Source organism: Primulina eburnea, chromosome 16 (assembly GCF_022965805.1).
Source record: "Primulina eburnea isolate SZY01 chromosome 16, ASM2296580v1, whole genome shotgun sequence".
Taxonomy (NCBI): domain Eukaryota; kingdom Viridiplantae; phylum Streptophyta; class Magnoliopsida; order Lamiales; family Gesneriaceae; genus Primulina; species Primulina eburnea.
In genome coordinates, this window is record NC_133116.1 from 1,972,578 (window position 1) to 1,997,533 (window position 24,956).

The 24,956-nt window shown below is 33.1% G+C and overlaps 3 protein-coding genes across 3 annotated transcripts; 1 reads left to right on the forward strand and 2 right to left on the reverse strand.

The window, feature by feature from the left end:
* Positions 1-2,756: 2,756 nt before the first annotated feature.
* LOC140816653 (uncharacterized) lies at positions 2,757-4,595 on the reverse strand. Its single transcript, XM_073176045.1, has 6 exons — positions 4,234-4,595; positions 3,983-4,081; positions 3,856-3,897; positions 3,646-3,775; positions 3,340-3,441; positions 2,757-3,255 (listed from the first exon to the last, which is right to left on the reverse strand). Exons 1-6 carry the CDS (start codon positions 4,564-4,566, stop codon positions 3,152-3,154), a joined length of 810 nt encoding a protein of 269 aa, XP_073032146.1. The 5' UTR covers positions 4,567-4,595; the 3' UTR covers positions 2,757-3,151.
* A 1,114-nt stretch (positions 4,596-5,709) lies between these two features.
* LOC140816781 (agamous-like MADS-box protein AGL11) lies at positions 5,710-18,801 on the reverse strand. The gene is made up of 9 exons (XM_073176223.1): positions 18,692-18,801; positions 17,604-17,794; positions 14,057-14,138; positions 13,425-13,486; positions 13,089-13,188; positions 12,965-13,006; positions 12,741-12,782; positions 5,937-6,091; positions 5,710-5,862 (listed from the first exon to the last, which is right to left on the reverse strand). The coding sequence occupies exons 2-9, from the start codon at positions 17,783-17,785 to the stop codon at positions 5,829-5,831; spliced, it is 699 nt and encodes a 232-aa protein (XP_073032324.1). The 5' UTR covers positions 17,786-17,794; positions 18,692-18,801; the 3' UTR covers positions 5,710-5,828.
* Positions 18,802-22,360: 3,559 nt separating this feature from the next.
* Positions 22,361-24,902, forward strand: LOC140816279 (putative 12-oxophytodienoate reductase 11). Its single transcript, XM_073175424.1, has 5 exons — positions 22,361-22,673; positions 23,039-23,179; positions 23,379-23,509; positions 23,808-23,984; positions 24,050-24,902. Exons 1-5 carry the CDS (start codon positions 22,585-22,587, stop codon positions 24,655-24,657), a joined length of 1,146 nt encoding a protein of 381 aa, XP_073031525.1. The 5' UTR covers positions 22,361-22,584; the 3' UTR covers positions 24,658-24,902.
* The last annotated feature ends 54 nt before the right edge of the window (positions 24,903-24,956 follow it).

Genomic DNA, 24,956 nt, shown 5'->3' on the forward strand with positions numbered 1-24,956 from the left:
TATAGCTTTTGGTAAAACGGCAAGCGTTCGGTCCTACATACTATGTCCTAATTTCTGTATGATATAATTCAAGCACATTTTTTTATAAATATTTGAAATTAGGTCTAATTAAGTAACATGAAACATATACATATATATTAAATCATATTTAAAGCAAAATGTTAAGATCAAGAATGATTCAGATTTAAATTTCAACGAAACATAATGAAGAAGGAATTGAAGAATTGTATGTGTACGTTAAGTGTTATATAATGATTATGTTGCTATTTCATGGTTGTGCGACATATTAATGTCATATAAAATGTCAATATTTCTCAATAAAATAGTTTTTTTTCAAAAAGAAAAAATTATTCATTTAGAAAAAGAAATACATGAAAAACAAATTGTGCATAATTCTCAATCTATTTATAATGGTATGACAACAATTCTAAAACTTTGTTGACACAATATAACATATCAATTCTGTGCATTTTATTGAGACATTGTGTCAGTTTCACTTTATTTTCTCCAATATTATCTCGATATATTTCGAGGTGATACGAGATTGTTTTTGTCTCTTTTTTTAGTCAAAGTGTCTAACTAGCTAATTCAAAACATATACGATGGTAGCATAGAAAAATCCTCGTCAAATAAATTCACTTAGCAAAATATTGAAATTCAAATAAAATTCTACAATATTTCATCAAATTAATTTTGACTATCATAAAATGCTCATCAAATCTAAATGGTTATATTATTAGATGAGATATTGAATAAGATAAATACTTTGACATATATTTGAATGATATCTCATATGCATATCTTAATTACATTATTCGTATCTCTTCTCAAGCTTTTTAAAATACAATAATTAATTTTGTATTTCGTTCCACAATATATAAAATATTATAAAACAAAATATAAACTCGATAGAAGAAAATTTGTTTTGTTTCAATGAATAATATAATATTATGTTCTAAACGCAACAAATGAGATTGAAACTATATCATCATCATGACATGATGCTCGCAATCATTATTTCAAAGCTTCCAAAAAATGACGATCAAGATGACTTTCTTGAATTGTGTCAAATTAAATGAGGACACAATTCTAAGATATAGCCATTTGAAAAAATTCAAGTATTTTTCTCACACTGATTGAGAAATAGTTGTTAAAAATTTATTAACCTTACATCTATATGTTGATAATATTGATACTAAATATATAAAAATGATATCACAAATATCACAATATTTGAAGAAGGTGCAACAACATTAATTGGTTATGTTGTTGAAGAATATATAGGTTATAAATACTTTTAGTCACAAGTGAAAACTTATCACGAGTAAAAGCATTTTTTCTTAGGAGTTATAGTTGATTATTGTCAAAAAGCTGAAAAATCATTTAACAACAAAAAAATAGTCGGAAAAATAAGATTATCAAATAAAAACAATATAGAAAATCGAAAAAATGTCGTGATAAAGAAGCAAACTACGAGCATGTCAGATCCCAGATAAGGATTGTAAATAACATAATAGATGTTAAAGACGATCAGAAAGTTGTTGAGCATATCAAAATAATTATATGTATATTATAACAAACTACGACAAAGAGCTGTTGAGTTGTCAAAATCAACCAAGAAGCATATTGGAAAGTGTGTCAAGTGGATAAGATACTTTCTCTGATTTATATACCGTCTATGGTCATTATTTTTTTATTTTTTATGGCTTAGTTTGTTTCAGTTGATAAATGTTAATAACCATGTTTTAATTCATTTAAATATTATTAAAATTTCGTACATATATTTTCAGTAGTTTAGTTTTTTACGTGCAACGCACGTGCATTTTTCTAGTTTAATATATATATATAGAAAATGATATGACACAGTTTAAATCATTTGCAGTTTTTCCCTTTTTTATTTTTATTTTTTGATTTTTTACTTTGGTTATAGAGTGGATGCTTGATTCTACTCACAAGTAGGGGTGGGCAACGGTCGGTTTGGTTCGGTTTTAGTCTACAACGGTTCGGTTTTTCGGTTTTCGGTTTTGAATATCTCTAGTCCAAAACTAAACCATTTTATTACGGTTCGGTTCGGTTTTTTTGTAATACGGTTCGGTTTTTACGGTCGGTTATATACGGTTGGCTAAAATTTGTTGAGAGATAAAATTATATGTCACTTTATGTCTTCAAAATCTAAATCATAGTATTTTTCAAATATTTAATTTGAATATATATATATATAACCTGTGTTATGTATAAACATGTCATACGAATATAATAACTGTATATAACTAATTAACCATGTAAACACGGAAAATGCATGAATCCAACGGAATATTCAGTAATAAGAATGATAACAAGGTGTCAACCAGCTCGAATGGAACACACATAATCTTACGAAATATTAAAGAAATATATACAGAAAAAAAGAGAACGTCGACTGATGAATGGTGAGAAATAAGAGAAAACGATCGGATTGAAAAATTGAGGGTTAATGATACTAAGTTCCTAAATCTTAATAGGCCCATTATATATAAAAAGACTTATATTTAACAATAATATGACCCATTATACATAAAAACCTTATATTTAACAAAAATATGGCCGGTTCGGTTTTTCGGTTTTTTTGGGGCTTAAAACCGAAAACCGAACCGAAAAACCGAACTTTATATATTTTAAAACCATAACCGACCGAAAAACCGATAAAACCGAACCATTTAAACCGAATTATTCGGTTCGGTCGGTTTTTTTCGGTTTTTTCGGGTTTTATGCCCACCCCTACTCACAAGAGCTACTACCACACATGACATATGAAAAAAAAGATGGAAGTAAATGTTACATTTTGGGCAAATTTTATGCTAAATCTGAAGAAAACGAGAGAACAACTCAGTTCTCACAATATATTGGCAACCATTTGTGTTGTGGTGGAATTTAAGTAGCCTTGATCGTGGGTTGAGCACCTTTTTCAAATGCATATGAGATATTAGCTGTCTGAACCCAAGCTCAAATTTCGTCCTTATTTCATTAATCGCAGTGACCGTGGTTGCACAAGCTGAGGGGTTCCAAGAAAAAAAACGAAGAAAATAAAAATAAAAAATACTATAATTCTTTCCTTAACTCTCTCTTATGTATAGTTATAAGTGTCTTATTTAATTCAAAACATCAGTTTTTGTTATTCTTCTGTGTTATTTGCCTCCATTTCTTGCTCTCCCACCCCTTTAATCTCTTCCAGCAACTTGTCAAGAAAGCCTAGCATGGTCTTCAAACTTTTCTCATCTGGACGGCAAGAAAATAATGTCATTCATTTGGCAATATCTGTATGTAGTTTTTTGACAGGAAAAAAGTTACGAAATACTTCACCAAATCTTGGAAAAGTGTGGCCTTTGGGATGATGAATCACCACAGGATCGACAAACTCGTTCAACAGAGCAATACTGTAAGGGTTCAAGAAATCTGTCGCCCCTGTGTAATGATACAAGTCAATTGTAAGTATGTTTTCTCGAAGTAAAAATTCTAGTTTTACAACTCTTCAACACTTTCCACGAGTTGAGTAATGCAATAAATTTTAATGGGATTAGCCGTCTGTCTATGAAAAGATTTAAAAACGCCACTTCACCAGAAATCACTGGAGAAGCAGACGAGGTTGATTAAGACAACATATTCAACCTATGAAATGCACGGATTTGCATTGTGCCGGCGCTGGATAAGACTTTTCAGCCACCGATCGTTTCTGGAACTTTCCTGCCCCAATTATGACCACAAATTTGATCTCGGGCACCTTTGTAAGAGCCACACCCTGCAACTCAGATCCACCCTTAATTGCATTTCACCCAAATATCCACATCGAAGAATAGATAAAAGCGACACCGGACTTACATTGGCTTGTAATCCAGGCAGTGCAGCAGATAGGATTCCTCCCTGAATTTTTGTAACGCAAATGTAAATTAGATTATATTCACCGGACACTAGACTATGATGTTCGTGTAAATACACATGAAAATACCTGTGAAAAGCCAAGAAGTCCATCAAACGGTCCGTATTGAACCATGCAATCTTCTATGTAATCAAGACACTCATCAAAATCCTGGTATTCGGTAAAATCCTATAATTCCATCCCAGGAGAAAAACAGAAACAATAATTCAAGCAATCAGCAATCCAAAATCCCATGTCATGAATGAGAACAAAAATTAGAACAAAAGAAAACAAACTAAACTAGTGGCAAAACCACGGTTTGCAAAAGCCAAAAAGCTGACCTCGTTGTACGCGAACCACTCATAATACGGAGGATCGAAGATTCCTTCGACCCTGGATTCTCCCCGACACGGAAAAGGCCCGTTAACAAAAACAAGATCCATTTTCTGTAGAACAGATTCCGACCACTTGTTCGTGAGTTGTTTCTTGATGATTTCTCCGCTGGTCCTAAACCCATGTAGGCATAATACTCTGAGCCTTCTTTCGCTCTTGTCTCCTTTAACTTCAGTACTTACCGTAGTCATTTTATTTAACTGTCTGTTTAACAATCTTGTTTCTTCTTCTTCTTGATACTTTTCTTCTTCTCTATATATACACACACGAACGCGAAGCATTCAATGTTAAACACGAGTTAGGTTTCCTATGTTTTTTGTTCAAACGTTGGTTGCTGTTGCTAATATTGATGTAACGAGAACTCCCACTCCCATAATTAGGACACGACCTATGCGACCATTTAATAAATTAACACTAGCCGCCATCACTTGAGCGAACATAATAGTTATATACATAAAATACTAGCAAAGATGCATGTAATCTGTAGAAAAAATGGAAAACGAGTGTTCTTTTAATTTTTAAAATAAAATTCATGAATTTTTTAAATTGAATGGTAGGAGAAAATGTAAGTAGAAAAAGAGAAATGTTAGAATATGAAAATTATATTGTTGGCAGAATATTTCGAATCTAAAAAAATGAACTCCAAGGTACATTTACAAAGCTTTTTTTTAAGAAATGTTTTCTCTCTCGTTTTAGTCACATGGATTAAAAAAAAAAAATTCTCTCAGGATGCAATGGAGATATGTTGTATTTGTGGTGACTAAATCAAATCAGAATCTGAATGTCTTTCTTGAACTAATGATGCCATATATATAGAAACAAAATTTTGATTCAGAACAGACGCGACTCTTCATGAAACAATGCACTTTTTCATTAAAACGAATCATGAAACAATATGTTGTTTTCAAAGAGTTGCCTTATCCCTTGTGAAAGATTGCGTGATTTCTGAATAGTGCATTATTTTCGTAGCGATAAACTTTGTTCGTTATCAACAAACTAAATAAATTACGAAAAATGTTCTAAAAAATATAACATATTATAGATATATATATAGTCACTATCAGCATATATTATATTATTAATTTATTATATGAATATCTTTCAAATTAAAAGGTTGAAAAAATGTTCCCATCCCCTCCACCTAACTTGCATTGAAGCGCCTCAAAGGCCATAGATCATGCGCTTAATTGCGATTAATTCAAGGCCTATTTATGTCACATTGCTAGGCGATTCGGTATTGACGATTGAGCACCAGGTCGATGATAATAAGAAACCTCCCAAAATTAAATCATTTTTTTTATTTACCTAAGGATTTACTTCTTTGAAAAAAAATTAATTTTCCGGTAAATTGTATACAAACTCCTTGTGAAATCCTTGGAGGATTTTTCCCTTGGAGGGGTTCTAAGTAAACGAGATGTATTCATCAAATTATCTAGATTACATTATATCCAGTACTGATCATCAAGAAAAAACATTAAACTGTACTTCCATGCCTCCAAAACGATACGGTTTGTCAAATACTACAATGGAAACACTTCGTATGTTATTCGGGACAATCAAGGCCGCGGAGAAATCGACTAGAAGAGGAACAAAAATTTAAGCATAAATATGACATAGGCTTAATTTCATGCATGCATGTAAAGAATACTACCCGAGATGAAGAGTCGGCTTGTCCGGAACAGGATAGACCAATACTGTCTCCATCATATTCAATTGGAGCACGTTGCTTGTGAAATATGACTGGATGCTATAGTCTTGCCCAGCAGGCATCATGCTAAATTGCCGGAGCCTCTCATTTTCCGCTATCTGAAATTATTCAGAAAATAAACATCATAGAAATCCAAGTACGTATCTTCTAATTGTTGGGGAAAACCCATAAACCGCAGAATCCATCACGTTAAATCATTAAGAATTTGACTGAAAACTTAAGCGGAAGCGTACCTGAAGCCATAATTCTGAATTGTTTAGAACGTGTCTTGATCTTCCAGATCTACGCGCTCTTTCCTTGAGAGAATCCTTTACTTTTCTCTTCAGAACTATTTTCTTAATGGGAGAGAGAATAGTGAAAGTGACAACGCGAGATCTGGGGACCATGACCCTTATTTATAGATAATATCTTCTGATATTTCCGTTTTAGCCCATCATAAAAACAGAAATTACACTTATGTCTCTACACATTAAAGGCCCACAGCCCATTAGATACATTAAAGCCCAATAACCCGAAACTTTATTTGATCACTTTATTTTGGGCTTAACTTAACAGACAACCCACACACATAATTATTCACATATAAGCCCATAAAAATAAAATTGATCCAACAATCTCCCACTTGGGCTATATGTGCAACTTTATAATTATGTTTGTGAAAATAACCTTATGAGCTCAAAAATTGTTGTCATTCCGAAATGTATCTATAACCAATCCAGTCCATCAATCACACCAACATAGGATCAAAGCAGTCTTAGCTACACTCAAGGTAACTAGACCCATCAATGGTCACATATGCCAACACAACTGAATGACATGGATCATGAAGTGGATGTGTAGCATGGAAATTTCATGCAATGTGACCGTAACATGCCTATTTCCAACTGGTCCTCCCTGAACCTTATTGAGATCAAACTTTAAACCATAATCAGAGTGTGACTTCACTTGAAATTTATTTCTGCAGAAAATAAATTTACATGACTGTAACTGAAAATGTCTACAACTGAAAAGCATTTAAAATAACAAACTCCCACTAAAACTGAATTTCCTCAATTGACATAACACCCATACTAGCAATGTGCTCATGAAACTGTTTGGGTGGTAGTCCTTTAGTAAGCGGATCCGCAACCATGGAGTTTGTACCGATATGCTCAATAGACAACTTTCCACTCTGAATTCTTTCTTTAACAACCAGAAACTTGATGTCAATGTGTTTAGACTTCGTTGAGCTTCTGTTGTTATTGGAATACATAACTGCTGATTTATTGTCACAATGTAATCTTAGTGGCTTTTCAATGCCATCAACAATGCGCAGTCCCGTGACAAAATTTTGCAGCCATATTCCATGATTGGATGCCTCATAACACGCTACAAACTCAGCTGCCATGGTGGAAGAGGCTATAAGTGACTGTTTAGCACTCTTCCAGGAAATGGCACCTCCAGCAAGGAGATAGATGTAGCCCGACGTAGATTTCATACTATCTTGGCATCCAGCAAAATCGGAGTCAGTATACCTAATGATCTCAAGCTGATCCAACCTCCGATATATGAGCATGTAATCTTTTGTTCTCTGTAGGTATCGTAAGACCCTTTTGACTGCTTTCCAATGTTCCACTCCTGGATTACTTAAATATCGTCCTAACATTCCTGTCACGTACGCAATATCTGGACGTGTACAAACCTGAGCATACATCAGACTTCCCACTGCAGATGCATAGGGAATCTTCTGCATTTCCTTTTCCTCAAAATCATTCTTTGGGCATTGTTTGAGACTGAATTTGTCTCCCTTAGCTACAGGGGTATCCGTTGGTTTACAATCTTGCATCCCATATCGCTTGAGAACTTTCTCGATATAGCCTTTCTGAGATAATCCAAGAATACCTCGAGAACGATCCCGATGTATCTGAATACCCAGTACAAAAGATGCATCACCAAGATCTTTCATCTCAAAATTCTTTGATAGAAATCTCTTGGTTTCATGCAACAACTCTATATCGTTGCTAGCGAGCAGAATGTCATCAACATATAAAACCAGAAAAATATGCTTACTCCCACTGAACTTATGGTACACACAATCATCGACCAAATTCATCTCAAAGCCAAACGAGATGATCACTTGATGAAATTTGAAATACCATTGTCGCGATGCCTGCTTGAGCCCATAGATGGATTTCTTTAATTTGCAAACCATATTATTTGTGTCTTTGGACACAAAATTTTCTGGCTGCACCATATAAATCGTTTCATCAATGTCACCATTTAGAAACGCAGTCTTTACATCCATCTGATGAAGCTCAAGATCGAAATGCGCCACCAAAGCCATTATAATCCTTAAAGAGTCTTTCGAAGAAACCGGAGAGAAAGTCTCTTTATAATCAATGCCTTCTTTCTGTGTAAAGCCTTTAGCGACAAGACGAGCCTTATATCTTTCCACATTGCCTTTCGAATCCCTCTTGGTTTTAAATATCCATTTGCAACCAATGGGCTTCGTACCTTTAGGCAATGGGACAAGATCCCATACGTCATTGTCCTTCATGGACTTTATCTCCTCATTCATGGCATCATTCCACTTTTGAGAGTTAGAACTATCCATGGCTTGACGGAAGTTAATAGGATCATCCTCCATCAATCCAATGTCTGCCTCATGTTCTTGAAGAAATACAATGTAATCGTCCGGAACTGCATTTCTCCGCTCTCTAGTGGATCTCCTTAATGGCATAGGTTCTGGAGGTGCTTGAGTTTGTTCATCTGGAATGGGAGAATCTCTAATATTGTCTTCCTGTATTGTGTCTTGGTCAAAGTGAGGAATATGATCCTGATCAATGTCCAAGACACCTGTGGGAATATTTACATATTCCTCTTCAAAGACAATATCCCTTACTTTATCTCCCCCCGCAAACTCAACATCCTCAAAGAACCTGGCATTTTCTGACTCAAAAATCGACTTACTCGTGGGATCATAAAACTTGTACCCCCTGAATCTTTCAGAGTATCCAATAAAATAACAACTAACCGTCCTTGAGTCCAGTTTCTTTTCATTAGGCTTGTAAGGCCTTGCCTCAGCTGGACATCCCCAAACGTGCAGATGCTTAAGACTGGGCTTTTTACCCGTCCAAAGTTCATAAGGGGTTTTGGTCGCTGCCTTAGTTGGAACCCTGTTAAGGATATATGCTGCGGTCTTTAGTGCTTCTCCCCAGAGTGATTCTGGTAAGGTAGAATGACTGATCATACTCCTCACCATGTCCTTAAGCGTTCTGTTTCGTCTTTCAGCAACACCATTCATAGTGGGCGAACCCGGCATAGTGTACTGTGGGACGATACCGCATTCCTCTAGGAATCTAGCAAAAGGTCCTGGACGTTGTTCACCTGAACCGTCATATCTACCATAGTATTCACCACCACGGTCAGATCTAACGCTTTTAATCTTTAAGCCAAGTTGATTTTCAACTTCAGCTTTATAGTTTTTGAACACATCCAATGACTGTGCCTTTTCATGAATGAGATAAATGAAGCCATATCTTGAAAAATCGTCTGTGAACGTTATAAAATACTGTTGACCATTCCAAGAAGCCGAAGGGAATGGTCCACAAATATCAGTATGTATAAGTTCTAAGACGCCTGAACACCTATTGGCTTCAAATCTCCTTTTGTTGGTTTGTTTTCCCTTTATACAATTAACACAATTATTAAAATCTGTGTAATCTAAAGGTTCGAGAATTTCGTCTGACACAAGTCTCCTTATTCTCTTTTCAGAGATATGACCCAATCTTTTGTGCCATAACGCAGCTGAATTCTCACTGGTTAATTTTCTTTTAGTGCCTCTACTTGTTTGCAGGGATTCATTAAATGAAGCAATAACATCCAAAAAATAAAGATTATCGTATCCTGATAAAGAACCAGAACCAACCAATTTTGAATCGAGAAACAAACTGAATATTCCATTTCCAAAAGAACAAGAATAACCAAATTTGTCCAGTGCAGAAATGGAAATCAAATTCCGTCTAAAAGACGGCACAACAAATGTTTCATAAAGATCCAAATATATTCCAGTCTTTAACAATAATCTAAATTTTCCTATTGCCTCAACTTCAACTTTGTTGCCGTCACCAACATAGATGAATCTTTCAGCATCATTTGGTTTTCGGCAATCCAGGCAACCCTGCATAGACACACTGATGTGAGTTGTTGCACCAGAATCTATCCACCACGTGTGTCTAGGCACTGAAGTTAAATTAACCTCAGAACAAACCATATTCAGAAGCATACCTTTCTTAGCACGCCAAGCGTGATAATTACTGCACTTCTTCTTCATATGCCCATCACTGCCACAGAAAAAACAACCAGAACTTTGAGAATCACTAGGATTCTTCTGTTGTTTCTTCGGAAGCTGTGTATCCGCAGCTACCTTATCCTTCCTTTTCTTTCCTTTATCCTTCGAGGTAGAGGCATAATGAGCACTTTCTGTCTTGTCTTGCTTCAACCTTTCCTCTTCCTGGACACAGTGCGAGATGAGCTCATTCAGAGACCAAGTCTCTTTCTGACAGTTATAGCTCACCTTGAACTGGTTAAACTGAGGAGGAAGAGATATCAAAACCAGATGCACCAGCAAGTCCTCAGAGAGGTCAAGCTTCAGTGCTTTTAACCTTGAAGCAAGATGAGACATTTCCATAATGTACTCCCTAATGTTGCCCTTACCTCTGTACCTCATTGAAATGAGGCTTGCCAAAAGTGTACCAATTTCAGACTTTTCACTTTTAGCAAACCTCTTTTCGAGGTCTTGAAGGAAAGCCTTAGCTGTAGCAATGTCGCTAGACATTGTGCCCCTGAATGTTTCCGGAATGGCCTTCTTCATGATCATCATACACATGCGATTTGATCTTTCCCACCTTTCAAACTCCCTCTTTTCATCAGAGGTACTCTTATCCGTAATGACGGGAGGAGAGTCAATCCTTATCGCAAGGTCTAAATCCATGACTCCGAGAACTATCAACAAATTCTCTTGCCATGATTTAAAATTCGAGCCATTTAACATAGGAATAGAATTTATGTTGGAATGAATATTTGCAGGAGTCAAATCTGAACAGAGAACAAAAACAAAACATACATGCTCAACCAAATATCCAAATAAAATAATCAATAAATTCAAATAATGTAAACCCCCATAAACAGAATATCGAGCACTCCATTAATGTTTCATCTTTGGACAAAAGATTAACTTGTAAGTGATATCCTGGCGCAGCAGTCAAACACTGATAGTAACTATCATGTCAAATAACAACCTTCCTTTGGGCCGATTTATTATTCACATGAAAAAACGAACAACTATCACATGTTTACCACCACAATTGCATATGTGATTATATTAAATATTAACCTTCCTTTGGGCCGATCAATATTCATATAAATCACATATACCCAAAATCCTTTTGTATTTCAAAATAAATTTAATTTCCATAAAAGAGGTCAATTTGGCGACATTTTATTTCAATTAATCAATTTTAAAAATACATATTACCTTATCATTATTTGAACTAATGAAAATTTAACCTTAACCGAATAAACCTGAAACCGAAAAAAAAAAAAAAAAAAATTTTTTTTTTGGAAATTCCGTACGGGCCGACCGACCCGAATCCGTACGGATCGGTCCGACCGGGTCCGTACGGCCCGACCCAAAACCGTATGGGTCGGGTCGACCCGGGTCCGTAAGACCCGACCCGAAACCATATGGGTCGGGCCGACCACTTCAGTACAACCCGACCCGAACCGTACCCTTTTTTTTTTTTGAAAAAAAAAAATATCCGACTTTTCGATTTTCCTTTTTTTTTTTTTTTTTTTTTTTTTAAAAACTGGAAGAAAAATCGAAATCTTATACCAAATCTTTAAAATTTACAACCAAATCTTTTTACCAAAACTGAAACTTTAAAAGATTTGATTTTCAACCAAAATATTTTCCAGATCTGAAGCCATAGAACAAAAATTTTCAGATCTAAACCAAAATATTTTTCAGATCTGAAACCGTATCAAAATATTTTCAGATCTGAAAACATATCAATATATTTTTCAGATCTGAAGCCATATCAAAAAAATTTTAAACAAAATTTTATTTTCAGATCTGGATCCAAAAAGTATCCAAAAACTTTAAACAAATCTCAATGATTCAAACATGAATGGCTCTGATACCACTTGTTGGGGAAAACCCATAAACCGCAGAATCCATCACGTTAAATCATTAAGAATTTGACTGAAAACTTAAGCGGAAGCGTACCTGAAGCCATAATTCTGAATTGTTTAGAACGTGTCTTGATCTTCCAGATCTACGAGCTCTTTCCTTGAGAGAATCCTTTACTTTTCTCTTCAGAACTATTTTCTTAATGGGAGAGAGAATAGTGAAAGTGACAACGCGAGATCTGGGGACCATGACCCTTATTTATAGATAATATCTTCTGATATTTCCGTTTTAGCCCATCATAAAAACAGAAATTACACTTATGTCTCTACACATTAAAGGCCCACAGCCCATTAGATACATTAAAGCCCAATAACCCGAAACGTTATTTGATCACTTTATTTTGGGCTTAACTTAACAGACAACTCACACACATAATTATTCACATATAAGCCCATAAAAATAAAATTGATCCAACACTAATTGATTAAAGCCATCTACTGATTCAATCATTTCGATTATTGCAGTACTCCATAACAAGAATCGTTTCCTTTAATGCATGTTTGCATGATTAACATTACCTTTGCCCTGAGACTGTTATTTTCCTGCTCCAGCTGAATTTCCTGTCGTCGGAAAAAACAGGTTCCACAAATTAAATAGATGGTCATCGCGAATTCGTCACGAGGACTACATTTGTAAAAGGGAAAAATCTATATATTGAGCAACAACAATCCGGGATTTCAAATATAGTCAACTTAATTTGTGTTTTTTATAGATTCATTCATGTTAAGTTGAAGAAAATTACCCTCTTGTGCAAAATCTCAGTTTCCGCCAGTATCATTTCATGCTGTTGGAGCAAAACAATAACATAAAGAATTAACAAGAAAAAGCGTGATTATTGATTTCCTGTAATTATTTATATATTATACCTTCTTGGCCCTGATTCTTGTGATGCCTCGCTCAAGCCTAGTTTCGAGCTGCTTCAACTCCTTCACATTCAACGACCCCAAACCCTCACCCAAAAGATGCCTACGAAAGAGTACTCATGCATGTAAAGAGTTAGCATGCTACAATAAACTATATTTACACTTCATTGACAAAACCTTTTCCAAAAATTCCATTTTCTTTTTTTTTTTTATATATTAAAAAAAACTCTAAAATTTTTTAAAACAAAAGCAAACACACATTTATATATATATTCGTCTTTTTCTTGGATCATATATTCTTTCCTGCATGTAATTACAATGGACGTAAAAGATTGATACCTGTTGGAGTTCTGGAGCATCTGTATTTGGTTGTGCATCTTCTTCGATTCTTGTTGGTAAAACTGTATGCAAATTCAAATAATAAGAAACAACCACAAAAAAATCCGTCAGCATATTTCATACAGCCTACAGGTGACTGATGAGTTTTATACAAACGTAACAAAATCCATACACTTCTACAATAGATGAAAATACATATTATATACAACATACACGCACACATTTGTGCGATGAATTTAGCCTGGGAGTTGGATCATATATTGACTGCAATCCGAGCTTTGTTGAAGACAATTCCATGTTTTATCACACATACATATTTACAGGGATGGTAATCAAGCTGCGGATCTATTGGCTCGTGAAGCCCATGTTCGTAAATCTGTTAAAGCTTTTGACATAAATAATATCCCTAGGCATATTTTGAGCGGTATAAAATTATATAGAACGGTAAATTTACCTTGTGAAAAACCGTAATTGTTGTATTGCGTTCTTACCCGGTGCTCATATATATAACTTAAGGTTTTTTCAATACGTTTGTGATAATATTATCTTGTTTATATATATCAAAAGGCTTTGTTGACTCGCACCATAACAAATATCAAAGCACATGTATGCATTTCATACTGATCACTTACTTGAGCATTGATCTCTTGAGTGGTATATGCATTTGAGGAATCTGCTGTTGACTTTTTGTACCTTTCTATCGTTGACCTAATGCTGCATACATGTAATAATATATTGCACATATAACTAGTAATATAACACACAAATCATGATTTCAAACATAATATATACAGGATCGATGCGCGGAGAAATTATACAAGAAAATCTCGATGTTTTACTTTCATGGTTAAACAATATATAGAAAAATGACCAAATTGCAAATAAAACAGAGATGGATACAAAAAAAGTTAACAATGTAAATAACCAAAATTACAAAGACATATATACTAGAAATGTTCACGTGCGATGTACGTGGATGACTAATATTAAAAAATATAATCACGATATTAAATAATGTTTAAAATCGTTTGAATAACATATTGTTTGTGAGCATTTGTGAATCTAAATAATCAAAACACAATAGATATATAAAATATATCATGACTATAAATCATATATATTCACTTATTCACATTACATTTTTCAATATTATAATGACAATTTTCTCAAATTAACAAATATATTTTTCATTCAAATATAATTAACAATGGAAAAATAATAAAAATAAAAATAAAAGAATAGTTAATTTTATTGTCAAATGAAATTTTCCGATTTAACTAAATTGTCATAATAATATTAAAATAAAATCATTAATCTTGTTATTAAGTTAAATATCAATTGTGATTTTGCTAACTTTTAATTTTGTTTACTTTCTCAGTTTGTTTTTAGACTACATATTATATATAGTTAATTTTATATCAGAATGTATCGTTTGCAAATTAATAATGATTTTAATAATTTCATGTGAAAAAAGTTTTAAAATAATATCATTCAAATATATATGTATAGTAAAACACATATATAAATAAAATAACACAAAAAAATTAATGAGGCGTTCCACGAGTCAATTTTTGAGACAAATATCATATTTGAGTTATTAATAAAAAAATATTATTTTTTATGCCGAATGTAATATTTTGCTAATTAATTAGCCAAACTCTGAAAAAAAAAAGAAGAAGCCATGTAGATTAAATTCAATGTTTTCAATGAATAATACTGCTCATATATATAATTCGGAAGAGAAGAGCACAAAATTACTATCAAAATAAATCTTTCAAGACTACTATAATCTCATAATTTTGTGAAAATAATAGATATATTATATAAATTAACCAAGCCGTAAAAAAAATGAAGAAAAATAAAACGGAAACAAAAACGAACCATCCATAAATCAAATTAATTAAATCAAAAAAACCAACATAACAATTAAATAACTAAGTAAAAAAAATAGATAATCACTAAAATAAAATGAAACCCAAAAAAAATACAATATATAAAATAAATTAATATTATAAAACTAAATAAATATATACTAATATATAGTTGAGATGAGAATAGTGATATATTTATAATTACCATAAAAATAAATCCTTATAGACATAAATGTAATTTTTAAATTTTGTGAAAACTGACAAATATATTTTACTAATTCACAATTGGAAGTAATATATTTATATTTAAGTAGATTAATTAATCGGAATCTAGGAAAAAAAAACAAGAAGAAGGTCATGTAGAACCACAAGATGGGAATTAGGAATAAATTCATTGTATTCAATGAATATTAAGACACACACACATATATATAAGAAATTACAAGTTAACCCATATAAAAAAACAACTTGTTAAGCTAAATAAATAAATAGAGAATGACAAACATGAAAATTCACGATTGAAGTAAGAATAAATTCAATGTATTCAATGAATAGTAATCATCATATTTTAATAATTAGTCATAGTAATTAGTTATTTAAGATAAAAGAAAGAAATGATAAGTTATGGGTTCAATGTAGGGGAAGTTGGTGAAAAATTCTCAATCAAAACATTTTTTTTGGTTCACTCCCTATCCACAAAATGTGGTACACTTCATGTGGAAATGTGGTACTAAAAAAGTACCCAGGAACTGAACACAAAAAAAAAAAAAATTGAAGACTGGTGACTGAAGGCCAATTTCCCGTTCAATGTATTCAATGTATTCAATAGTAATCATCATATTTTAATAATTAGTAATTAGTTATTTAAGATAAAAGAAAGAAATTACAAGTTAACCCATATAAAAAGACAACTTGCTAAGCTAAATTAATAAATAAATAGAGAAGGACAAACATGGAAGAGTTCAATGTATTCAATGAATAATAATCATCATATTTTAATAATAGTAATAATTAGTTATTTAAGATAAAAGAAATAAATTACAAGTTAACCCATATAAAAACACCACTTGTTAAGCTAAATAAATAAATAGAGAAGGACAAACATGAAAATTCACAATTGGAAGTAGTATATTTATATGTTAAGCTATGACAAACATGAAAATTCACGATTGAAGTAGGAATAAATTTAATGTAATCAATGAATAAATAGAGAAGGACAAACATGAAAATTCACGATTGAAGTAGGAATAAATTCAATGTATTCAATGAATAGTAATATCATATTTTAATAATTAGTAATAGTAATTAGTTATTTAAGATAAAAGAAAGAAATTACAAGTTATGGGTTCAATGTATTCAATGAATAAGTAGGAATAAATTTAATGTAATCAATGAAATAAATAGAGAAGGACAAACATGAAAATTCACGATTGAAGTAGGAATAAGTTCAATGTATTCAATGAACAATAATCATCATATTTTAATAATTAGTAATAGTAATTAGTTATTTAAGATAAAAGAAAGAAATTACAAGTTATGGGTTCAATGTATTTAATGAATAGTAATCATCATATTTTAATAATTAGTAATTAGTATGCTGACATACTATCCACCAACTGTGTCTACCACACTAAGGTGACACTCACATAATAAATATACAATTTTGATATGTTTTATCACGTCCAATAAGTGAATGACGTCTTAGCGATGGACATAAAGGTAGGAAGACATATAATATATATGTGTCATGTGTGTGTGTGTGTAGACTAAGATACATGAAACTGGAAAGACAGAGAACCTTAACCTAATGAGTGTTGTAGACCTTTATCTTTGTAAGACATGCAACAGTACTTCTGCTGTAGATAGATACTTCGTGTTTGGAAACATGAAGGAAATATTTGAAGATTTATAGTGCTAGATTGGGTAAGCATTGGGACTATAATCCCAAAAATGAACTGCTAGTTTTGAACAACAAAAAGTTGAAAGAATCAGAACTCCCGCTGTTTCTACTGCTGCTATAGATATTGGTGTTTACTATTTTATATGCAAATGAACTTTAGCTTATGCATACTTTACATATTACTCCAAGAAAATATATATATATATATATATATATATATATATATATATTTATATATGTTACACAAAAATGATTTAGACTATATATAACTCCAAATTGATATTTAAGTAGTGATAAACTAAAGGGTCAGATCGAAACTTTAAGGCAGGAGTTGAGATCATATCAGGACATGCAATAGTTATGATTATGTATTATCGAAGACGACGAAGGAAGAGTTGTGAGCATTACTTATTGTTGGCATACTCGTAGACTCGTCCACGGCTAGAGAAAACTATTAGTGCAACTTCCACATCACACAGAACTGAAAGTTCATAAGCTTTCTTCAGCAGACCATTTCTACGCTTGCAGAATGTAACTTGTCGATTGGTTTTGTTTTCAATCCTCTTGATCTCGATCTTTCCTCGTCCCATTTCGCAACCCTAATCACAATATCAACTTGATTTAAATTTCTTATCAAAGTTTTGTGAATCAATTGATAATACTTCTCAAGGACCGGAAAATAAATGCGCACCGAAGATCACAGAAAATTTGAGTAAGAAAAGACTACTTATATCTACACACACACACACTCATACAAAAGGAATTTCTTGAATGTGCACGTAAACATGGTAAAAGTTCTGTCTTTATCTCATCCCTGGTCAAGAAGCTCATAGATCTCACGATTACAAATACAAAAAATTAAAAAATGACAGGACAATGGTGGATTATTAAAGAAATTAAAGCCCATGACTTTGACTTTGATGTAATGATAAAAAAACTAAGGAAATAAAATTATGACAAATTGTCAATAACAAAGTGATGAAGGATGGTAGAGAATCACCACATCATGGAGGGGACTAAGATTTTATTCGATCTCTCAGGAGTAGATTAGCTACAACAGAGGGAAAAAAATGATGATTTTTTTTTTAAAGGGAAACATTGTAGCTTTAAGAAAGACGAAGCATGCATACAAATGTGATAAAATGGTGAAAACCCATCAAGATTTCTTCTTCTTCTTCTTTGTACGAAGACAAAGAATTTGAAACATAATTTTATTAATATAATTTTAAGCAGTTCTTGGGAACCAAGAACCATGAATGAAAACGAAATCTTCCATGCAAGAAAGCTTGAATTTTTATTTTTATTTTTATTTTCTCTTTAACTCAGATCTATGTTTAACCACTGAATTGCAGTAAATTTTGCACAAATAACAAAGATAACATTTGAAACTGTGCCCTAATGCATGAAGTGGAAAGAAATTAAATGAAACCTCAAGTTCGAAAAAAAAGGATGTTCCCCGCTTAAGTTAACCATCATGAACTGAATGACACACAAACCTGGCTTCTTCGGAAAATATTGCTATTTCCCGGCGAGTTGAATAATTTCTAAGCTAACATGAGTTTCCAGGAACTCCTCCCCTCCGACTTAATCACAGGCTCTAGTCCATTGATTAATGTGACCCATAAATATATATTTATCTCTTTCTTTCTTTGTATATTGTATGAGAGAGACTAAGAGATTGAGCTGGCCAAGAAAATGACTTGTTTTCCAGATATGCACCATGCGTGGTGCTGTGGGCTAGCCATTTTCAGCTGCTTTGCAGTGGACAAACTCACCAAAAACTGCAACTTTTTAGCCAATGGACCATTGTACCCTTGCAAAATGCTTCTCTCTTTTACTTCTACTTTGTAATCTTCAATCACTAATAATTAACAATATAATCATATCATTGAAGTTATTTGATCAGGAGTTAGCTGCACCCCATAATTGTCATTCCCCTTTCAATGAACCATATCTAGATATATAATATGAGTCGAGCGAGCTAGTGATCTTGTTTGACTTCATCGCGAGTACTTTGGTCGATCATTATCGAGTTTTTGAACTTTTCATACCGCAGGCTTTATGTTTGCTATCATTATTTCCTCGTATATACAACGTATTACACAATATATATTCGTCAAGTACTCTAATAATTATACACAAATTCAACACAGTTCGAATTTTACTCGAAATTTCATAAATTAACCTTGTTATGAGCCATCTAGCTACTTTGGAAAGCTCCCATGAAAACAAATGATTTATGTGGCTAACTAATGATGGGTGTGAAGTAATAATTAATACGTATATGTTAAATCAGTGTTTCGACAGATTAGGGTTTGGTGCAGTCCACCTAGAGTTCACGTTGGCACTATATATCTGATGGGAATGTGTTCTATCCTCAAATTAACTTCGTCTGAGGTGACAAATTAATTAATCCATAATTAGTAACAACATTATATAATTGATTTGTTATATCTCTGGATATGTATATATTAGTAATAGCAAGATAATCTGAGTGTGATATTTTTTTTAGAATAAACATTTTTTGCTTGATATGTAATAAAAATATTTCAAAGTAGCTAAACTAGTATTTTGCATGAGACGAGGCAAGAAGATTAATGTTCAACGAACAAGGTTTGAAATTAAGATGGTGCCATTGAACATGCCTAGGGCTTCAAAAAGTTTGTACTTTAATCATTTTGCAAGGAAATGGTTAAATTTTTGGAACTTTGAAATTTTGATGTGAATTAATCGATAAAATCCAGCCCAATTTGTATCCAATCCGGAAATTTCCTAATTTGTGTAATCAATCCGGTCGTTACGTTGACCGAATGATGAGTTTTAATTTATTTCTTTTAGATTTCAATATTTTTTCTATAATTTATACACTTGAAAATCAATTAAACTTAATTGTTCATTTATGAGTTTTATTATGATTTTTATTTAAAATAAATCGGTCTAGCCCGAATCCGACGACATCTAAATAATTTTTTTGGAGATAGAATGAAAACATTTTATGGAAAAAAGAAAAGAAAAGAAGAAGAAAAATAAAGTTTGTAATTATAAAGACAATGGGACCTGGAAAATTATTTTCAACGTTGTTATAATTAGAACATTTTAATTGAGTTGCGTAACAGTGTCACGTTGCATTATTTATTAGTGGATTTGATTCCACAGCATTAATATCAAAGCCAATTTTTTTTCTAAAATTGGTACTAAGACAATTATCAAGTCAAAATTTGTTGTATATATCAATCTCTCTTCCATAATAACAAGTAAAAATAATATAACACTGAGCAAGTCTTGCAAAATTTTACGGCTCCGAATTTGAAGATTAGTCACTTATAAGTTATCGAGTAAAGTCACTGAAATACATGTTACAATCGATATTTGCAATAAACAGGGATAATATCTAAAAGGGTCCTCTAAATTTTTCTATTTTCTGTTTTGCTGATCATATAAACATTCAAATTTGGGTTTCGTAATGTAAGTCAGGTTGTTTTTAGGCTTTCGACTATCTTTAAAATGAAGTGTTGACGTGACGTCGGGTACGTCAGCATTTCCTGGTATCGCATCAACGTTTTATTGATTCACGTCAACAGTCCGACAAAAAAGAAAAAAATCATAACCCAAATGAAAATATTCGTATGACCAAAATACAAAATAAACAAACCTAATGATCATTTTGGGATATATAAAAATAGACATTGAAATGTAAGACATACAAAATAACTCAAAAAAAACATATCTAGAGAAAGGGAAGAAAGTGATGTGTAAATTTTTTATTTTGTTATCCTAATTATTTATGAAATAATTATTTAGTTTTATTTTTTGAAAATTAAAATTAAAACCATACAGAAGGAAAGTGTTCAACCTCAAGATCGTCGTCTTGCATGTTTTAAAAGCTTGAGAAGGCGGGCATGTTGTTCTTTTCTCTCTTCTTCTTTTGCCACAGCTTGTACAAGAAAACAGAAAATGCCACAACAGCAATAAATCACTCTCGGAAATGTGCATCAAAAGCCCCAGAGTCAGCTTGCTACTCAAGATGAATTGTCAGAAAATAATTAGTTTACAGCAAAGATCTTGATGCCAACTATCCCAAATTCAGTTATGATTAAAATGATGCAACTTTAGTGTGTTGGTGCGTGTGTGTGTGTGTTCTAGTATACTTCTCAGGTCTTATCCAAGAGTATCAACACATTGATGTAGTGAAAACCTGGGACTTTGCAAATCTGTGAAAAGAATATTTGTATCATTTTGTGTCTTGTTTACAGATGAAGAAATGCAACAGACGTACGAGGGGTCTGATCCAAGTTTAGCAAGAACAATAAATGGTCCGATCTTCAATAATCTTGAACAGAATAGCAAATTGGCTCGCTTAGAACTTGGGAAATCTAAAGAGACCCGGTCACGTCATGAAATCCAGTCATTTGCTAGTGCAATTATCTACAATGAAAGAGAAGCTGATGGAATTACTTCATTGTCCATTTCAAGGCCACGATTTCTTGATCACATCTTCAATTGTGATTTGGTTCTCTGCTTGTTTACTAATGTGCACAACATTCATTTCAAAAACTTTTTTTTTCTGACAAAAATTCTTGTGAGACGATTTCATTAGACAATTTTATTAGACGATTCTTCTATTTGGTTCATAGCTGAAAAATTATTACTTTTTATTGTAAATATGAATAAGATTAGCATGTCTCACGAATAAAGATTAATTTAAATCTATCTCTTCAACTGCTTCTTGAAATAATTAATGTGCAATTAGTTCACTTTCATTATTATGTGACATTTATGAATTTCAGTTCTTTTGGACGCATTTCAGTAGGTCAGTTAATTTTATGTTTGATTTCTCCAAATCTATTATCAATTACTTATCTATTATCTATTACTTATCTACACCAGTCAATGTTTTTAGAATTGTGATTTTTTTTTTAAATATTTCATTAATTAATATATTTTAATTAATTATTGATATTAATTGAAAAATTAAAATTTCCCAATGATATTGCTTCTAATTAAAATTTAAACTAATTATCAAGAATCATTTTATCTTGGATCACAATCAAAAGTGGGACATTCTAATCAAATTCAATCAATTGCTTCTAATTAAAATTTGAACTAAATATCAAGAATCTACTGGCTTACTAATCCATGTCAAAGGTTAGCTATGTGAATTTATAACAAGGCTTGCCAGCAAAATCAACCACGCTACTCTCAGTGACGACACTCCTGAGGTCTACGAGGCAGCGCCTTCACCTTTGAATGGATTGTGGAGCAGCAAAATCAACCACGCTACTCTCCTCACGAATCCTCTCTTTTTCTATAAATAAAATACCCTCTCTGCAGTTGTGAATCACGTTTTACTTCAATTTTTTCAAGTGAGGTGGGTTAACTGCGGCCAAATATGGGAACTGAGATGAGGGAGGCGGAAGGGACGCAGCGAATCCCACTTCTCACTCCTTACCAAATGGGAAATTTTAGTCTTTCTCATAGGTATTTATTGCTTGTCAATAGAAAAACATCGTCTTTTCTTCCGGTAGAAATCGATTGTTTAAGAAATCCCACCCGAGTTTCGTTTTCATTCATGAATTTGTATACGTGAGAATGTATTTCTTTGAGAATGTGTGGCGTGTAACGCATCAAGATTTGATCTTTAGCAGACCATGTTGAGTTATTTGCGTGATTCTTTGTTGTGTGGTGATTTTGATGGAATATGTGTGGTTGATCAGTGATTTCAGAGAGCAAATCGTCAGAAATTTTGAGCAGTTTATCTCGAGCAGAGTTTTTGTTTATTTCTATGTGCTTTTTTTTTTTCAAAACTTCTGTGAGATGCTAATTTTGTAAGCTATTTTTAGCAGAATTGTTTTGGCACCATTAACTAGGCAGAGATCTTTTAATAACGTTCCTCAACCTCATGCTATCCTGTACTATTCTCAAAGAGCAACCAAAGGGGGTTTTCTCTTGGCTGAAGCCACTGGAGTTTCTGACACAGCTCAAGGGTAAGTTCATTGGGTCACATCGGGGCATTTATAAACAGAGATTAAATTTTGGTTATAAAAATTTAAATTGTCTGTCCCTTGTTACGCTTGCCTCCCATCCCAGTAGCTACATTTCAAGTCTGTTAATTTTTGTAAATATTAAGGAACTTCGGTTCTGATAATCTCTGGTTACTAAGAACCCAATCTTGTTCGATGTAAGGTATCCAAATACACCAGGAATATGGACAAAGGAGCAAACTGATGCATGGAAGCCCATCGTAGATGCAGTTCATGCCAAAGGTGCAGTCTTCTTTTGCCAGATTTGGCACGTTGGAAGGGTTTCAAACACCGGTAATTCCCTGTACACATATCTCTTTATGATGTTACTATAATTTACATTGAGGTCCATATTGTTTGATCTGCATCAATCCGGTATTTGATCCCCTTTGTTGTCTGGGCTCAAGGAAGAGAAAGAAAACAAAGTTGGAATAATCTGGATGATGGTAGGCTTCAAACTTCGATTGAAATGGTTTAGGCCTTGTGTTGCCGTATATTTTACGCTTGTGGCAGACTATGTTCTCCATTAGCACTGAAGTAAAGGATTACTTACATACATGCTACATTATTTTGATCTTAGCGTCATTTACAGGGTTTCAGCCAAATGGACAGTCTCCTATATCTAGCACATATAGGGAATTACCTCCACAGCTACGAGCTAATGGTGTGGATATGGCTCGATTTTCCCCTCCACGACGACTGAGTACAGATGAAATTCCTAAAATTGTTAATGATTTTAGGATTGCTGCAAGAAATGCTATAGAAGCTGGTATGATTCTTCTGTGTAGAAAATATTTGTTTGCTCTTTGACAGACATATTACTTTTAACATCAGGTTTTGATGGGGTTGAGATCCATGGCGCACATGGTTATCTCATAGAACAATTTTTCAAAGATCAAGCAAATGACCGAACTGATCAATATGGTGGTTCTCTGGAAAACCGTTGTCGATTCGGTCTTGAAATAGTTGAAGCTGTGAGTGATGAAATAGGAGCTGACCGAGTTGGAATTAGGCTTTCTCCCTTCGCAACTTACATGGAATGCGGAGATTCAAACCCTAAAGCCCTTGGCCTTTATTTGGCCGAGGCCTTAAACAAATATGGGATTCTGTACTGCCACATGATTGAACCAAGGATGATATCTGTTGGGGTAAAATCTGAATGTCCAGAGAGTCTTGTCCCAATGAGAAAATCATTCAAGGGCACTTTCATTGTTGCTGGTGGGTATGAAAGGGAAGACGGAAACAAAGCTGTGGCTGAAAATCGTACTGATCTTGTTGCATATGGCCGCCATTTCTTGGCTAATCCAGATTTACCGAAGAGATTTGAGCTTGATGCTCCTCTGAACAAATATCAAAGGGAGACTTTTTATTCACCCGAACCTGTTTTAGGCTATACCGACTACCCATTTCTTGAAGAAACTGATGGGTTTCGGGGGAAGTAGAATAATAAATCACCTTCGAAAGAAAAATTACCTTTATTTGATTGCTTTGCAGCATGATTACAGGTGATCAGTTTAACACTTTTATTTGAAATGAGCTACGGTTCACTGCATGGCTTTTATACATCACATGTCCGAAAAGTGAAACTTGGATTACATATCATATTTGTAATGTAATTGTTTGCTGTCAAGGAAATGTACCAAAATATCAGCCTTAAATGTATAGCAGTTTTTAGCTTATCTTTCAAGTTAATCGAAGTTGGATCAAATAAATATCACATAACGCTCTAATAATAATCCAG

Coding starts and splice junctions, on each gene's coding strand:
- LOC140816781 (XM_073176223.1), bottom strand. CDS start 17,785: ATGGGACGAGGAAAGATCGAGATCAAGAGGATTGAAAACAAAACCAAT. Junction 13,487..14,056: donor CTCAAGAGATCAATGCTCAA/GTAAGTGATCAG, acceptor ATTTGCATACAG/TTTTACCAACAAGAATCGAA. Junction 12,783..12,964: donor CTGAGATTTTGCACAAGAGG/GTAATTTTCTTC, acceptor TTCCGACGACAG/GAAATTCAGCTGGAGCAGGA.
- LOC140816279 (XM_073175424.1), top strand. CDS start 22,585: ATGGGAACTGAGATGAGGGAGGCGGAAGGGACGCAGCGAATCCCACTT. Junction 22,674..23,038: donor AATTTTAGTCTTTCTCATAG/GTATTTATTGCT, acceptor TATTTTTAGCAG/AATTGTTTTGGCACCATTAA. Junction 23,510..23,807: donor TGGAAGGGTTTCAAACACCG/GTAATTCCCTGT, acceptor CGTCATTTACAG/GGTTTCAGCCAAATGGACAG.
- LOC140816653 (XM_073176045.1), bottom strand. CDS start 4,566: ATGCTTCGCGTTCGTGTGTGTATATATAGAGAAGAAGAAAAGTATCAA. Junction 4,082..4,233: donor AGTGGTTCGCGTACAACGAG/GTCAGCTTTTTG, acceptor ATGGAATTATAG/GATTTTACCGAATACCAGGA. Junction 3,898..3,982: donor GACTTCTTGGCTTTTCACAG/GTATTTTCATGT, acceptor ACAAAAATTCAG/GGAGGAATCCTATCTGCTGC.